This window comes from Aulonocara stuartgranti (genome assembly GCF_965226115.1).
Source record: "Aulonocara stuartgranti genome assembly, chromosome: 1".
Taxonomy (NCBI): Eukaryota; Metazoa; Chordata; class Actinopteri; order Cichliformes; family Cichlidae; genus Aulonocara; species Aulonocara stuartgranti.
Genome location: NC_138939.1, coordinates 33,400,381 through 33,418,606, shown reverse-complemented (window position 1 = coordinate 33,418,606; position 18,226 = coordinate 33,400,381). Strand labels below are relative to the sequence as shown.

General features: G+C 41.3%; 2 protein-coding genes across 3 annotated transcripts in view; one reads left to right on the top strand and one right to left on the bottom strand.

The window, feature by feature from the left end:
• lrp4 (low density lipoprotein receptor-related protein 4) overlaps positions 1-7,332 on the bottom strand; it is a 106,957-nt gene extending 99,625 nt beyond the window's left edge. The window contains exon 1 of one of the 2 annotated variants that reach the window (XM_082535156.1): positions 6,869-7,332. In XM_082535156.1, coding sequence (XP_082391282.1) covers positions 6,869-6,929 — 61 coding nt within the window. In that variant the 5' untranslated portion in view covers positions 6,930-7,332. The remainder of the gene's footprint in view (positions 1-6,868) is intronic. The other variant, XM_082535157.1, reaches the window with a different exon arrangement.
• Positions 1-18,226, top strand: part of LOC309708055 (uncharacterized protein) — a gene marked incomplete at its 3' end in the record, with an annotated part of 236,146 nt that overhangs the window by 27,227 nt on the left and 190,693 nt on the right. The window lies entirely within an intron of this gene.

Here is an 18,226-nt window from a genome sequence, read left to right as displayed (position 1 = left end):
ACACTGAGCTCCTATTGGAGACCATACTCCAGGCCAGATCCATTCAGTGCTATACTATAGTATTTATTGATAACGATGTATGTGAAATTGAGTCAAGATAAACTACAGTGGCTGCATACTGAGTATTGACTGAACATGTCCCCCAGTGTGGTTCACTGATGTCTTTTTTTAAGTAAAAGATGTCCTATAGCAATGAGTAATAAACCACCTAAATCCCCCATTCTAGACCAGAAACAACGTCCCTTGGGGGTTGCATCAAGAAACGCATCCAACATAAAATCGGCCACATCAAAATATGCAGGGCAGTCTGCTGTGTTGACCTCTTATTATTATTAGCTTCAGTCCCGTTGAAAGTTATTATTGCACTAATACATTTGTGGGTCTATTTATCTGTTAGGAAAGCAACGCTGCCTTACACATTTCCCTGAAAGTGGAATGCAGCTCATTGATCGATCATCAGATCTTTACTTGGCATCAGCAGCTCTGTATCATACGGAAACTGCAAAAAGGTACAGTACATTCCTAGTAAATCTTTAAAAAAAAAAAAAAAAAAACAACACACACACACACACACACACACACACACACACACACACACGACAACAAAGACATTGTCCAGTCCTCAAAACTTTGTCAGACGTTTCTCAACCCAAAAGCCATTTCAAAACCATATGTTTGTGTGGGCCCTGCACTCTGCAGTTAACCCATTAGACACGGTGAGTATACGCCTGCACAAATTTCCCTTCGTGCCCCCGCTAAAGACTGAAACCATGCAGACACTGGCCACAGACAAACGTCCTCTTTTTGTCTGGAAAGAGTGTCCCATGATGTCTCGGTTACCCAGATAATGCATAAGAATGAGCGGCTTATTTCAAATTTGTGGCTAAAACCAGATTTAGGGATGGCAAGAGGCCTTTCATGACAACAATCCATTGATGCCACAATCATTTCACACTAATGTCTTCCACCAAATTTGACAGAATGTCATTAATGTCCCTGTAGAAATTTCCCTATGTCACAGCAAGAAAGGATGGAGAATTAAGTTACTATGGATCCGAACGTGTGAGTGACCTTCAGAATGTCTTTGTGTCCCTGCCCCCCTCCCCTGGTTGTGCTCAGACAGTGAGTCTCCAGCCCTGCTTATCTTTCTGTCCTCTACAGCAGACCCCCGCTGAGACAGAGAAGTAGAGTTTATTACAGTCCCCAATAATCTGCAACCCCCAAGGAACTCAGATTCATACTACATGGCCTAAAAAATGTATTTTTTCATTTTCAGACCTGTGTGGTGACAGGGCATGAATTTTATGCCAGAAGAATTATAAAAGACAGCAGATGCTACGAGTTTTGCACTACTTTCAGATTCAAAGAATCACTGTGAAACAATGATGGGAACTTTTTTTGTTCCTAGCACTTAAACATGAAACTAACATTTGTATTAAAACTTTTTTGCTGTCAATGTATCGATTATATCACATGGATGACCAATTTCTCAAATGAGTCACTTGGGGTTTGGTTTTGGGGTCCAAGGATTCAACAGTCAAGCACAGATTGCGATGTGCTTGACTGTTGGACAGACAGTAAGCCTGATCTGTTCACATATGTGTTACCTTATCAGTCAGAAAGCTATGCATTCTCATTTATGAAAAGCAGAAAAAAGAAAATGTGTATTATGGTTGATTTAGTGAAACGCTAATCTATACAAACACATAGCTAACATTAATATGTAGATAGAGGCAAGACTTTTGGTACTAAAACCTTTATGGTTTCCATTTGTACTTCTCTGGTAGTCCAAGTGCTACTGGCCATCATGTTTGAGCAAGCTTTGGTTACATGGATGCAGACAGAAGGTGGAGAGCAAAGGAGGGCTGATATTTGCCTAAATGTGCTGGGTAACATAAGCTAGTGAATGGAAATCTTTCCATTTCAAATGGAAAGGACATGAAAATCGTGCCTCAGATATCTACTAACTATACTGAGAGTTCCCTAGCACCAGAAAACAAACAAACAAACAAAAAACTCAGTGGGTTAGCCATTGTGTTTCAAGACTCATGGAATCACAGCTAACAAAACATGTTAAAAATTCTAATTCCATAGCAAAACTGGTGAAATTCACTTGGCTTTGACAACGCCTGAATGTCAAAACTGAAAACCAACAAACCAACATTCAAGGAGTTTTCTGCTTTAAAATCACTGGGTAAAGCACAACCCACAGCTGTCAATCATCCATCCATCCATTTATCCAGTTCAGGATTGACACCTATTCCATAGGGCAAGAGGCGTGGTACAACCTGGACAGGTGCCAGTCTGTCGCAGGGCTGACAATCAACTATATGAAATGTAATGCAAATCACAGAAACCCTAATTCTGCTGATCTCATATTTGCTACAGTGGATGGAGCTGAATATTTTGATCTGACACAGCTTTTTATATCAGTTGCTCTTCCTGATGCAGTCCTTCCAGGGATTTGTGTCTCCTCCCAATGATGAACTGGGGATCTTTTGCATGTTAAGCATACATGTTAACCATTACACCATGGATACAAATGAAATGCTAATAAAATACATTTTAAGATCTGTCCAACCTGGACAGATCTTAAAATGTATTTTGACAGATCAAAGTCTGCACTTTAAATTCCACCAAATGTCATTACAAATATCACAAACAAAGACACACAGATCTTTTTAGCACGCTAAAGAAGCAGCAAAAGCAGAACAAGTCACAACTTTGGCACAGAGTTCCACCAGTGGATCATTTCTGCTGTTAGACTGGGAACCAATCTCCAGAGTGCTGCCAGCAGTTGACTTTGTTTGTTTCCTTGCTTTTGTGCTGTAAGACCTGACATGTGTAACACTGAATATTAGTGCGCTGAGCATAAGTGAAATGGGCCCAGAGGCAGTAGCATCATGTTCTGAAATCTGAAACGGCCCTAAAGACGAAAGCCACCCTCAGGGGTCTCTCTGAATGGAGTCAGGTCTTGCAGGGAGAGAAGCCGGTGATTTATAGGAAAGCAGAGGGACACGAGGAGAAAAAGGAGAGGGGTTAGAAGTCTGACAATTATCCTTTCGAGAATGTTGGAAGGGGGGCTGGGAATCAAGTAATCACAGGTTACCTCCACTGCTACCTTGGAGGTGCAATTCCATCCCCGCAATTCCATCCCCTCAGCACCGACAGACAAAGCACAGTGGGGGTATCAGGTGGCCCACTTTACCTTCCCCTGGTGAAAGCAAAAGGCTGGCCTACACCAACCTAATGAGCTAGACCAGAGGAGGGCACACACAAACACACTCATTTAGGCCACAAAAATCATATGCACTCATCTAACACAGCAGCTCTAGTCTCGCATCCATTAATGAAACTCTCAATTCCCCCAAAGCCCCCCAAAAAGCTTCTGCCAAAACAATCAAACCTTGCCAAGACTAAAGACAAAGCAGTCGAATTTACTGACCCAAACCACGGCCACATCCTCCACATCAACCATTCCCCGTCAGAGAAAAGTCGTCTACAGAGTGGAATCCGTACCAAAAACAACTTATGGCACGCCATCAATCTGTCTCTAGGCTGAGTTATTTGGAAATATCAACGTTGCAACACCATTAATACCAACACAATTACTCTGAGGACATTTAATCAAATGTGGTGTTGGAGGCATTTTGCAAGACAAAGCCATAAATTTTTTGCTGCAAATCCATGCCTGCAGGTTGTGTGAAAAGGAGACTGCATTTAAATATGTGTGTGTTTGTTGGTCCAGGATGAGGAGCGGCAATGTCAAGGGACTAATCAATCTGATAAGGCAATACAGGTGGCAGGGAAGGGCACAGAGGCTGGCAGACGAAAGCAAGCATGGGGCCAAACTCCCCACCTCCCCTTTCAGGCCGCTGTTCCTCCAACTGCCACCATCCAGTGGTCTTAGGATTGTTTGACTTTCTTCTCTAAACTTCTACCTACTTCAAAAATCTGTGCCAAAATCATCTGCTATTTGATGAAACACGAATAAAGAACAGTACGAATCCCTGACTAACTGGATATTGCAAAGTACATTTTTATGACTTGAAAAGGGGGAGGGGAATCAAATTTTTCAGACCAAATCTTTTTCTCGTATTTTACTGTCATCGTTGCCTTTCTTTTTTATCCTCTTTGTTTGGCTGCTGCAGCAAATAAGACCAAAAAAAAAACACTCAAGGAAGGAGGTTTTTTCTTGGATGGCTGCCCAGCTGTCAGATTCATACAGAAACACCGTCTCACTTTAGTCCTGTTCACTTCTGCAGTGTACGGATCATCGTGTAAGAAGAGCATTTCATCCCATTCCCAAAGGGTCATGGATTTTACATTTTAATGAGGCTTTATTGCCCACACAACAGTGATCGAATGTTTGGCGATCTTCAGTGGAATGACACCACAGCCTCTGACTCAAACTGCAAGTCTGATTGATAGTTGATCAGTAAATGGAGAGAGCACAGTAGAGATCGTGGGAGTTTGTGAGGGGGTGTGGGGGGTTACTGTCCCAGAGCACATAATTAAAGAGTGTAACACTCTCTCCAGCAGACCATTAGTCCAACACAGCCTATTACTGCGAAGCCACTAGACTTAGCTGAGAAGGCATCTTGACCTCAAACACGTTGAGACTCAGTTACCCACACACCCACACTCTCAGTTTGATAAATTATAGCCCTGGGGCATCTTCTGTCAAATGGGACCAGCAGCTGGCCTTCATAATGTCATTTACTGTACACAGCGTAGAAATTATAGCCTTTCCCATTTTATTCATCTCCACATGAACCCATAATGTATATCTTAAAATACGACAGTCAAAAGGGAGAAACTCATATGTCGATGATAGACTGGTGCATCACTTGGACAATATTTATGGCCAAGATGATGAACATTTCATGGTTTAGACCCACTGGAATTGAATTTACTGTCCCCATATAAAGATGCATTTATCGATGTCAGGCTTTCATTCATCCTGGAGTTTCCCCAACCACTGGATGGCTGTGGTATGAGATCCTGCCCTCAAAGAGCCACTAGTCTTAAAATAATCATTCATTAAGTGCAAGTCTTAGCTGTCCGAGTCAAATTACAGTTTGAAAGCTATTTCAGAGCCTTTTCCACACTGACAAAAAAAAATGAAAAAAATAAACCAGAGAGGAAATAAATACTAAATTTTTGGGATTCCCAAAAGGAAAGTGCTCAGATTTAAGGATATTCAATTAAAGACTGGAATGCAAAACCACTATCAAGCAGAAGAATTACAAAGCACTGGAGCTGTGGTGTTTGCTACTCGCCACAATGGAAAATGCCAACAGCAGCAGCTTCCATTCATACCCAGTGCACAATGAAATGTTTAAGACATGATACAGGCCCGGCAGGCTTAATTGCTTTATGACAGAACAAGACTATAATCAAAGGAGCGCAGGCCTCCGCCCCAGATAAAGTGGGGAGGTGCAAGGAGGGTGGGGGCATTGATAACCATATCTGGAAGGATGAAAGGACCCGCTATATATAGCATGTCATCCAGGGTGACTTTTGTTTTCAATTGGATATTGACTCTTATCAGGTTGACATTTTAGATACAGTCTTCTGGTGACATTTAGAACTTGTTACAATTACACCAACCTCCATTTGATGTCCGACCAGCCAATTACAGATGTCATTTTCGCTATTCCTGTCAGGTAAATCTTTACACAGCATGTCAGAGTGTGCAGCACCCATGTGTGTATGACACTAAGCTCAGTGTGTGCTTGTGCACGTGTCTGTTCAGACATTGCCTCTGCTGGGTCCTTGCATTCCAGCGGCTGTTCTAACATGTTGTAAATACAAGGTGTTAGAGAAACATAGAAAGAGAGTAGTGGAAATATAGCAAATACTGCTGGTTATGGTGTGTCAGCGGGGGTGTGACAGAATCTAAAATATCATATATAAACAGCATGGTTCACCCGCAATCAGGGCGCAGAGGAGTGTGATCCAAATTTGCTTCTTTCTCAGAAGTTATCAGACAAATAAGAGCATGAAGGTCACGTGGCAATTACTCAAATGGATATTTGCACAAAATAAAAGGAGATTTTTTTAAAGCCACTGTGCATCAGCTTATATGCCAGCCAAAAAGCAAATATTCTCTTAAAAATAAAAACCCTTTCATGAGTTACATGACCAACTTTCAGCTTCTAGGTATCCAAGACAACAGACAGATTAGAAAAGCAACAACATCTGGTTGCTTATTCCAACATCAGCCAAGAAATGTGTCAGATCTGACAGAACATCCCCACCATTCACCCACCGCGTACTGTACCAGCCGACGTCCTCAACCTCCATAAAACACCAAACAGTAAATAAATAAATAAGACTGATGAAACCCCATTTAAGCCTAAATCAAAGCGGCACGCTAACATTTAACACACGCGCACAAAATAAACAGGGTACGTGAAGGTAAACAAAAATAAAGAAACTAAAATAAGTAATAAAAATAATAAGCTTCACATATACAAAACGAAATGAGTGCTAAAAAATGAATATATATACACATTTTCACAAGTTTCAGGTATTACCATCCAAAGGACTGCTGCTACAGATCTGTGAGCTACACAGGTATGTTTGTCAAACAAGACTTTAAGAAAACAATGAAAACACACTCGAGCACATTTTCCACTGTTTTAACCACCTACATGGCCCCTTCTCTGTTACAGGGAAACTTGGCTGTAGTTTGAATGCGCTTATGAGAAGCAGAAAAAAAACAACCTAAAACTAAATTCTAGTGCCAAATAACAGTGGTGCAAAAAAAAAAAAAACAACCCTCCGTCCACCTCTTGCTCGGACCCACTGACATGCAGATTCAAGCCCGGTTCGCGCCGTTGTTGTCCGTGCATTTTCTTACCTGGACTCCGGCTGAGAAGCAAAGTTAGGAGGGCGCCCCACAGCACCGCGGCCAGCTGCATCGTGGACCCCGCTTTTTTCTCGCTTCTCTGGGCTTCCCTTCCCCTTCTTCCCTCCTCCTCCTCCTCTTCTTCTTCTCCTCTTCTTCTTCTCCTGTGCACAATTAAATATCAACAGGCTTCTTTTACAAGAAGACGCTCCGGCTTTCACCCTAACCTCATAGCATGACTGGCTTTTTATCCCCCTTTCTCTCGGCGACCTCCTCCGCCTCCTCCTCTTGTGTGCGATAACGCGACAAAACCGGGATTAAAAAAGTTAACTCTGAGCTGAACGGCTCGGCTACGGTCTCCAACATGTTGTGCTGTGGTTCCCGACTCTGTGGACACGAAAAGGAGCTGTGGACTGTACCATGAGAAGGTTTAAGGGGGTGCTCCGTATGTATGATTCGGTTCCGCTAAATTAAAGTAAAGGTAATTTGCTGAAAATGATTTATTATTATCGTATAATAAGTTATATGACAGAATAAAGCAATAGTCTCCCTCAAGTTCTTTCTTTTCTAGGTGTTATTTTTCTTCATACCGCTTTCTGTTCCCCTATCCCGAAAGAAATCGAATCGACCAAAAAAAAAGAAAAATCTCTGCTCTCTGTATCACATTGTAAAGTTGCGTCTTTTTAAAAGGCTGGTGGTCCACAGAGGCGAAAGAAAGAAAGAAAGAAAGAAAGAAAGAAAGAAAGAAAGAAAGAAAGAACAACAACCTGCATTTGGGGCAATGAGTGAACAGCTTTTTTCTCTTTAGGTTTCCTCATTCTTACTTTGCTTTCCTTTTTTCTCTCTTTTTTCTTTAGACATTTGGTTGCAGCACGGGGTGGGGGGGACTTCCCTGTTGTCACTTCAGTCATTGGAGGCAAATGACAGAGCAGTGGTTTTTACAGTGTGGTGTAATGACCATGAGATGAGGTCATTACACAGTCATTATTCAGTAGGCCTACCACAGATTTGCAAAAGTTGCCGGAGGGAAGTAATGGCTATATTAAAAGGTAATTAATTCCAAAATAAGGTCGCTGTGGAAGCATTATTTCTTTCCCCTGAATTAGCTTACAAAACGTTCCAGTGGGGATGACATAGTTACACCACAAATTGATACCATGCAGTTCTGTCCAAAAAAAAGGTCACAAAACTCATTAGGAGACACACATTGCACAACCCTGTGGTAACATGAAAGAGATTCCACCAAGCATAGAGAAGTTTTTAAACAAAATAAAGCGATTTTACCTCAGACTGCAAAACTAGATAGTATATTGTAGCAATTGCACATGCACTGAATTACATTCAGATGAGCTTGTAATCTGAAACATGTGACATGTTTTGGAAATATTTATTTATATGTAAAATTCATAAAAAGGCTGATGGTAGAAGAAAACCAGCTTCCCTCCCTCTGCAGCGATTCTCTTCTATTTTCTTCTATTTTGTTAGAAATGTATAAAAAGAGAAGAAAAAAAATCCCTGTTTCGTAAATATCCCAATCACACCCTTGTTAAAGGGTCCCAAATTGAATACAAATTACATTTGCGGTGGTTGAAAATCAAGGCTAATTGCAAACTTTGTGTATTTTTTTTATTTTTATTTTGCTTCAGCCTGACATTCATTATGTTTCTGCACTGCAGAGAGAGCTGGTGCCAGCGGCGGCAGAAAAGAAGGACAAATAGCTCTACAGAAGATGCTCAGAGTGCAGAGAGTCAGTGCAGAACGTGGCTTTAGTGTCAGTGAAAAGTTATGAAAAGCTTACAGTAAGCCTCTAAAAAACACTCATGAAAAAAGCAAGGTTTGCAGTATGACTGTAACCACTGGGTACTTGTTAGCTGCAGTGAGTTGTGATACTCAGAATTTTGTTGGAATTTATTATAAGAGTGTGACTGCATATTTACAATATGAAGATCAAATTTTAAACATACCGCCCAGCACACTCACATGTCCACAGTCTCTTTGACTGGAAGCAAGGCTTTAGACTCCACTTTCTAATTATGAGGCAGCTTTAGTTGGGATGTGAGCTCCCGCCTTCCTAAACAGGACATCATCATTCAGCACACGCATCCTCTCCACTCTCCTGCGGCGTATCCATCAGAGTATTACATTTCATCCCAATAAAAGTGCTCTGCAATGTCACTTATTCTTGATTCGATGCAGAGCATTTTAATGAACAATGCTTTGGACAAATGACTTAGGCTGTCTTAAGAGAGAAAAAAACATTAAGCCACTGAACAGTTCACTCATTTATTGCTTTTGTAGATAACAGATCTATATCTTGAGATTATATTTGTGTGTATAAGACTCTGTAAGAGTATAAATATACAAGAGGCACAAATACTACAGTGTAGCACAGTGGCACATTATATAACCTTTAAGGAAACTACTTCCTTCAGAAATGTTGGAAAGACTTTGAGATGAAGGGTGGTGCTGCCACTCAAGCTATTAACAAATGATCCTTAGATGTAGCTGGATGCAAAAGGTGTATCCTCTGCCAAGGCCAATTCCCTATTTAGCACTTTTAAAGAAAGTAATGGAGATTTACACCAAAAGTGTGTGGGTTCTCCCTGTGCTTGTCCATCACTAAGTTACATGACATTCGACTGTGTAGCTTTTGAATAATCTTGTCAAAAGACAGATTGTATGCACTCCATACTGTATATAAATGCCACTTGTTTTGCACATATTCAACTCTGTATATTTTATATATTTTATTATTATTATTATTATTATTATTATTTTATTTTTATTTTTTTTACTATTTAATTTGTAAAAATGTGTATACACACACACACACACGTAGGAAAATATTTAGTATACACATCCAGAAATGCATACACTATTATATATTGTACATATATTTATTAGTTTCAGGTTGGCCATTCTTGTATTTTGCTCGTTTGTGTTGTTGTGTTTGCACATCTCTGTTGCTTGTGGGGCTCGCACACAAGAATTTCACTCGCATGTGCTGTGCCAGTGTGCCTGCACATGTGATGTGACAATAAAAGTGATTTGATTTGATTTGATTTGATTTGACAAAAGAGCACTGATCACATACTGGAGCTCAATGTATATCATTCAAGGACCACAGACATTACAGAAAACAGTTTCTGAAACTGCAAACACCTGAGATTAATAAAAGTGATGCTAGGCCATATTCATATTGCAGCAGTCTAGAAGAGCCCAGAGTTATGGCTTGAAAATATTTCCCCTCTGTGCAATATCTACCACCGACTGTGATGACAGAGGGGGATCAAGACCTGGGTGTGGTGAACTCTGGGTGGCTGGCCTGGCTGGAGCGTGAGCCTGATAGCAGCTCTGGCCCTCTTTCACTTCCCATCCTGTCTCTGTGTGAAGAGATGGAGACATTTAATTATAACCTGTGATTAATGCGTCCGCAGTGGGCCGGGAGGCTGTCTCCACAGCAGCAAGGGATTTCGTTCAGGTCTCAGACTTGTCTCACAAACGCACACACTGGGAATGACTTTGTATGGTCTTGCAAGCACTGCTCTTACTATCTGCCCAGAGAACCTCATCATTTAAAGTGTCAAAATGTCACACCAGCTTTCCTCTGACTTTTATATTCTCTGACCCATTCTAGGATGCCACTGGTATCTGACACCTTTTGGTCTGTGCAACATATGGAGTGACAGTGTGAGTCTGTGTGTGTCTGTATGTATGTGTATGTGTGATGCAGGGAGAACAGCTGTGGGTTAATCACTTTAGCTTCCGCTGATAAATAAAGAAGCGTGCTTGGAGAGGACGAGGCCACCGCAGACAGAAAATCAGGCAGGTGCTCTAAGTTTGTCTTGTACTTTTTAAAACTGTGTGTTATTTGCATGTGTGTATGTGAATGTGTGTGTGTGTATCAAAGACACAACCTTCTTTTTTTGCCACTAGCTTATAATAAGTCTTCCCTGAGACGTATTCGATTCATTTCTTACCCATCTTCCCTTCTCTCTCACATGTAAGTTAATATACAGCATAATAACTCGAAACAGAGCTCATAGGAAACAGAGCTCATTTTTGGAGTGTAGCAATTATTAGCAAAGTAGGTATATTATTCCTATGACCTCATATGGCCTGTGAAGGAGATATATTCTAGACTTTTAACTGTGTTTTCACATTTTTCCATCTTTTCCCACTGATAAAGAAGAATAATTTCTTTATCATGTAGAAAAAGTGAACTGTTGTGTTAGATTAAGATATCTCATTGATTAATTGTGTAGTTAAACTTCTTTTCACTGACAGAAGTTGTAGTTTCACTTGTCCAGCTAAGCCTAGATTTTCAGTCCCCCAAAAAACTATGAACACAGTTGTCTCATTGCATACTCAATCATCCAGTTACCGGTAAGTGTCCAAAAGTTGATTCTGTTCATCTGGACATAGCGTTTAAAACGCTACATCCAGATGAACAGAATCAACCTTTGGAGATTTACTTTCCTGGATGATTGAGAATGCATTAAGACATCCAGTTAAGTGACTTCCACAGAGACTGAACAAGTCTGAAGACGAAACGTTTCTTCCACTGAAAACACTATGCCCAGATAAACTCTGGTCGTGTCCAAATTCATGGGCTGCATCCTCCTGAGGCCGCATTTGTAGACCAATTACGTCACAGTGATGCGCCGAAGGCTGTCCAAATTCTTAGACTCCTCCAAATGCAGCCGACAAATGTGTCCTCCTTTTCCCTGAATTTGAATGATGGGTCGGGTGTGTCCTTCTTGGCCCACCATATCCCAGAATTCATAGCGCGGCCCAGCCAAACTCCAGTTTCCAACAATGGCGGCCGCTACTAAGTTTTAAAATTACTCATACTAATCTTTCTGGGTCACAAAATAAACTTTTAACATATTTTCAGACGAGAAAGTAGCTGTGTAAACATCAAATATCTGCTCGGTTTATCAAGATATCGCATATTTGCAAAAGTGCTTCGACGTTTTCAGAGACGTCTGCTACCCACCAGCTCGATAGCTAGCCGGGAGCTCGAGGGTCACTGATGCAGCCGAGAACGGCACAACTCCCGGCACATCATTTTCAGATCACCGCGGACTTTTGCTACTCGGGTTAAACGTAATATATAAGTCACTTAGACAACCTAAAAATGTTATTGTTGGGCTTTTTTCCAGTGTTTTGTTTGTTCGTGAGTAAATCGGTTTGGCTGAGATTAAAGTTATTAGATTAGATAAAATAAAACTTTATTAATCCCCCGGGTGGGTTCCTCCTTGGTTTTTACACAGCTGACTAAACGTCAAATAGAAAACTGATAAAACAGAAGTATGAGATGGTCGAGAATTTACACCAGTGTCCTGTTATATTTTAGATAGCAAGGAGCAGACGGCTGAGTTTATTAAACTCCACCGAGACAGCGGTGACGCTAATCAGAAGGCTAGACCGTCCAATTTCCCCAACCGTTTACTTACGGCCTACCCGACCTTCTGAGGACCCGGCCCACGTAGACCGCGACCGCCCATGAATTTGGACACGACCAGAATCTACCTTTTGGGTATGAACAGAATTGGTGACAAAGGGCACCCCTGATGGAGTTCAGCACCCTTGAGTCTAACTGATTGCGGACAAAGCTACATCAGTACTGGGATCGAACATGCCATACTCCTGAAGCACCCCCCAAAAGTATACCTCTAAGAATGTGATCAAATACTTATTCCAAGTCCACAAAACACACTTCAATTGGTTTGGAAAACTTCCACACATCCTCAAATATCCTTAAGAGGATGAAGAGCTTCAACTAACAAAGCGACTCTCCTCTCTAGTACCTCTAGCCACTGCCACACACAACTCTCTGCATGTCCTCCTTCACTACAACCATGAATCTTTGCTTTATATGAGCACAAAATGTAACACTGCTCTAAATAAATGCCAATGTTTCTGTGTAACTGCACGACATGTTAGAAGTGACTTTTATTTTAAGAATGTGGAATTTTCTGAGCTGAGAGGCCAAACAGTATGAATGCAGCTTTACGCTATATGTAGCTTTTAGCAAAGTTAACCATATCAAACCACCAGAATAGTCTTTTAAAAATTATAACGCTGATGGAGGATTCTTTTACTTCTTCCAGTCTCCCTCTTTTCTTTCTGTTTCTTTTGGCCATGATGTAAGCAAAGACCCTTATTAAATTTAGCAGGGGAACCCGACCACACCACAGTCCGCATGGACAGGATTGGCTGCTGTGCCACCACATAAACTCGCGCGCGCGCACACACACACACACACGCACACACACACACTGCATCCTGCTGTGGCGTGGTTTGGAGCCCAACAGCCCGTTCTGTGGCCATTCTAACTACAGGGCTTTTCTCTGTGAGGTTTATTTTCGTGGATGCTCTGCTTGCTCCATGTTCTTCTTGTACAATGGGCTCATTTACATGTGGTCAAAATCAAACACACACACTGACATGGCTTTCACTTTGGTTTATTGTTTGAGTTCGAAGCATTGAGCTGTTTTTAATTTTCTTTCTTGCCCTAAGTTACAACGAGAAGGGCCTTTATTCTCAAAAAGAGGAACACTGGTGTTATTTTAGATTAATTGAAAATGTGGCTTTTGTTTTACCAAAGAGTACTGATGTTATAAGGAGTTTATGTCTTACATATACTAACAAATGTAAAAAGACATAAGTGACTGACATAAGTACTGCTTTATTCTTGATGACTGGTTTAAATCCAGACTTTTCCAAATGAAACTTCCTAAAAATAAAAAAAAACCCAGCTGTCTTCATCAGTAAATGTTCTCCAAATAAGAACTCATGTATTTCACTGTTTGACTGTTTCTTTAAGGGTCAGATGTAAGTGGAGACAGGAAAAAAAGTAAACTGTGAAGGTGCCAAAAAACTCAGTCTCCTCAAATTACTGTATATAGTATTTTATTTTATTCTATTCTGTACAGTTGTGTACTGTATTTATTCTTATTGTATTCTAATTTTTGCCTCATAACTTTTGCACTGTCCACTCCTGCTGTGACAAAACAAATTTCCCACGTGTGGGACTAATAAAGGTTATCTTATCTTATCTTATGACCACTTGAGAGAATTTCCAAAAGACAATTAACCACCCCTATGCATATACCAAATTTAGACTATCGTGACAACTACAGGGTGTGTGGTGTTACCTCCCATAATTCCATTTAAATTGTGTTAAGTTATATGTTATTTAAATGACAGATGTTTCAGGACAGGTGGCTGTAGCTGGTAGCTCTCTGGTAGGCTACACCTCCACTATCTTAATTGTGTTTATACAGTTGGTGCCTTTTGGAGATTTTTAATGTATTTTTCTAACAAAGAATATATCTTGTGCATTTATATTTCAAATAACTGTACAAAGGGAGTACAATTCTAGTTTTTTTAATTTGTAAATTTGGCTACTTAGCTAGTAAGCTTTAAAATTTAGCATTAGCTTGTGCTATCTTGGAGCCATACAATCAAGCTAGTGACGACGAGCTAAGCTAACCATGATATGTAACATCTCATAGATGGCTGTCTTTTATTTATACTAGACAGGCATGTGGCTCTGGCTGGCTTTGCTCATGTATGAAAACACAGACATGTATGTTAAATTCAAAGCACGTTGTGCGCTATTGTCCTGCGTGCTGCACAACAACATTGAATATTTAGTATTTACTGCTGTTTACACTTAGCTAGATTAATGCGATGGTGTTGTGTTTAGTATTTTGCTTTGTTTTTTTTTTGCTTGTTTTCTATTCTCTCTCTCAACAGGTGATCCAGGAGATTGTTTTTCCCTTTCTCACTGTCCCTCTCCCCTTCTGTTTTTCTTTTCCTTCCTCTTTCTCCCTTTCCTATCCCTCACTCATGTCTGTCCCGTCTGTAACAACTGAAAATAAAATAAAAAAAAATAATAAAAAAAAAGGTTGATCAAATGGACCAGTACGGCAATGCCATGATGATGTCAGGGATCGCTGTGTGGCAGGCAGGAGGTCTGCTTCTGCAAACACGGATGAGGTTGCTGGTGGGGCAGCGGGTGGCTGGACGGGCCCCTCGGACCCTCCAGCGGAGACGGGTGCAGGAGTGGGCAGGGTCACGGCTGACCTCACCCGGGGAACCGGAACCGGAGCAGGCAAAGGCTGGGTGTCCATCAACCCCACCCGAGGAGCAGGTACGGGTGCCGGGATGAACGGGGCCTCTGCCAGGCTGGGGACAGAAGCAGGGACCAGCGGGACCTCAGCCACCCTCACCCGAGGAGCTGATACGGGTGCAAGGGAGAGCTGGGCCTAGGGAATAAAGTACAAAACACACAAAAACTGAGAATACTGGGCCCACATGGCCCAGGACCATGACAGATGATCCATTTGGCAAAATAAATCCATTGTGTATCCTTGTTGGTCTTCAGACAACAATTCTGACGGCTAAATAAACAAATGGGACAGGCAAAAAAAAAACCAACAACAAAAAAACCCCCTGTCATGTTATTCTTTTTTAACTTTTGTTACGCTTCCTCGAGGGCAGGAGGGGGTAACACAACAACTGCAGAAACTCGGTACAAGTGTAATAACAAAAACGAGTTTAATGGCAGCTTTTTCACAAAAACAATAACCCAAATTCTTACAACAAGTGTGGGGGAGAAAGGGACAGTTAAGTTGTGCCAAAAACCCCCACCAAAAAGACAAATCCAAAACTTAACTGAACTCTTACCCTAGAAAAACAAAAAAAGGGGAAAAGACCGTAATCCTCAACTCAAAACAAGCTCAAACTTACATGGGTGGCACCAACCTACTTACCTAGTGTTTCTAACAGAAAGGACTCTACGTGAGTAAGTGTATGGGGTCCTCAGACTTGCCTAGTCCTCTTTACTCCCACCACAATCTTCAAACAAAAGAAATACACCAGAGCTCTACACATGTGCCAAACAACTCTAAGCAAGGAAGCAAGAGCTGCACCCAGCCACAAGTGAGTCTCCTTATCAAGGTGTGCACTGTGTGGTTTGTCAAATCAAAGCCTCCTTCCTCTGATTAGCTGGAGATCCCCAAATTGACACCAGCCTGCAGTCTTCTTCTTTGTAAGCTGTCTATTCATTGTATGAGACAATCAATCACATGTACAGCTATGTACACGTAATGTACACATAACACCAACAATGTAAATTTAATGTAGATGTAATATATTTCTTTTGAGATGAGCTACTAGCCACCCTTTGCTTTGTTGACAGCGCTGCAAACTCTTGGCCTTCTCTCAGTGAGCTTCATGATGTAGTCACCTGAAATGGTTTTCACTCCACAAGTGTGCCTTGTCAGGGTTCATTGTAGAATTTCTTGCCTTGTTAATGGGGTTGGGATCATCGGTTGTGATGTGCAGAAGTGAGGTTGGTACACAGCTGACAGTAATTTTTGACAACTGTTGGAATTCATATTAAGGCATGAAACCCATCAGCTAAGTGAAGAGAAGCGAAGTCTATCATTATTTTAAGAACTGAAGGTCAGAAAATTGCTAAAGCGTTGAACGTGTCTCCAAGTGCAGTTGCAAAAACCATCAAGTGCTACAACAAAACTAGCTCATGAGGACCGCCCCAGGAAAGGAAGACCAAGAGTCACTTCAGCTGCCGAGGATAAATTCATCCAAGACACCAGCCTCTGAAAACCGCAAGTTAACAGCACCTCAGATTAGAGACATGTCTACAGGGTGGGCCATTTATATGGATACGCCGTAATAAAATGGGAATGGTTGGTGATATTAAAGTCCTGTTTGTGGCACATTAGTATATGTGAGGGGGCAAACTCCTCAAGATGGGTGGTGACCATGGTGGCCATTTAGAAGTCGGCCATCTTGGATACAACTTTTGTTTTTTCAATAGGAAGAGGGCCATGTGACACATCAAACTTATTGGTAATGTCACAAGAAAGACAATGGTGTGCTTGGTTTCAACGTAACTTTATTCTTTCATGAGTTATTTACAAGTTTCTCTTGTTCACAGCCATTGACATGTCGAAGAGGTTAACGCGTGAGGAGCGGATCGAAATTGTGTTGATATCTGGTGAACGCAGTAACCAGGTCATTGCAGCAGATTTCAGTGCAAGACACCCTACAAGACCACCCATCTCCCATGCTACAGTTAGCACACTGCTTGCTAAGTTTCTCTAGCAGATCATTACATGAAGGAACCTTTTAAATACAAGCGCGCTCATGCTCACACGGGTGCTCACACACACAAACTGTTCTGGGTCATTTTGAACCTGCTTTTTCGGTTTCTTGTATTTTGGTGTGTTTCCAGATTATGCTAATTATAATTATGTTCTGATTCTTTAGCTATCCTATGATGATGATTATTTCTGGGTTAGGTTTTGTTCTCTTGCCATCATGTTTAGTTTAGGTTTTGCTTGTGCTTAGTCTTCTCTGCCCGTATGTCCCTCTTGTCTGGTACTCTGTGTCTGTTAGTTTCCTGTTTTATTCTGAAGGTCGTTGTCTTATGTGAGTGTGTTCAGTTACGTTTCCCCTGTCTCGTCAGCTGTGATTTCATCCCGGTGTGTTCCCCTCCTGTCTCTCATCCCTTGATTACTGCCGTGTGTATATAAGCCCTGTGTTTTCCTTTGTTCTCTGTCGCGCCGTCAATGTCTACTCACCCTTGGTTTCCGCTGTGTGTTCTGTTACCTGTTTTTGCCTGCCTGTTAGTTTATATTTTCTAGTTTAGTTAGTCTTCTGTTTGATCAGCAGCCTGCAATAACGCAGTTTATTCTAAGTTTACTTTCGCCTCCGTGAGTCCTGCGTTTTGGATCCTTCCTCTCTGCCTGCCTGCACACAGCCATGACACAAACTGCACCCTTTTTGGCTCCTACCTCAAAGCCACTGTGCGCTGTCGATCTTACACAATAATGTTTAATATTTAGTATTTACTGTTATATTCCCATAGATCATCGTGATGTTGTTTATTATATTGCTGTTTTTTTCTTCTGCTTGTTTTCTCTTTTCTTTCTCAACAGGTGATCCAGGTGATCGATATATGCATTTTTTTTCTCTGCTTATTCTGTTGGTTTTTGTTTTTTGCCCCTCTCCCCCGTCCCTCTTCTCAGCTGTTTTTCTTTCCCTCTTTCTTTCTCCCCTTCTTTCCCCCAGTCAAGTCTGTCCCGTATTCAGCAAATGAAAATAAAATAAACAATAAAAGGTGAATCAAATGGACCATTATGGCAAGGCTGGGATGGTCAGTTTGGTAAAGTAAATCCGTTGGGCATCTTTCCTCGCCTTTAGACAATAATTCTGATGGCAAAAGAGCCAAACGGGACAGGCAAAAAAAACAAACAAAAGAGTTGCTGGTGTGGCTCCTGAAGAAGAGGCTGTGTGGATGGTTAAGTGACACCTACTGTGATTCACTGA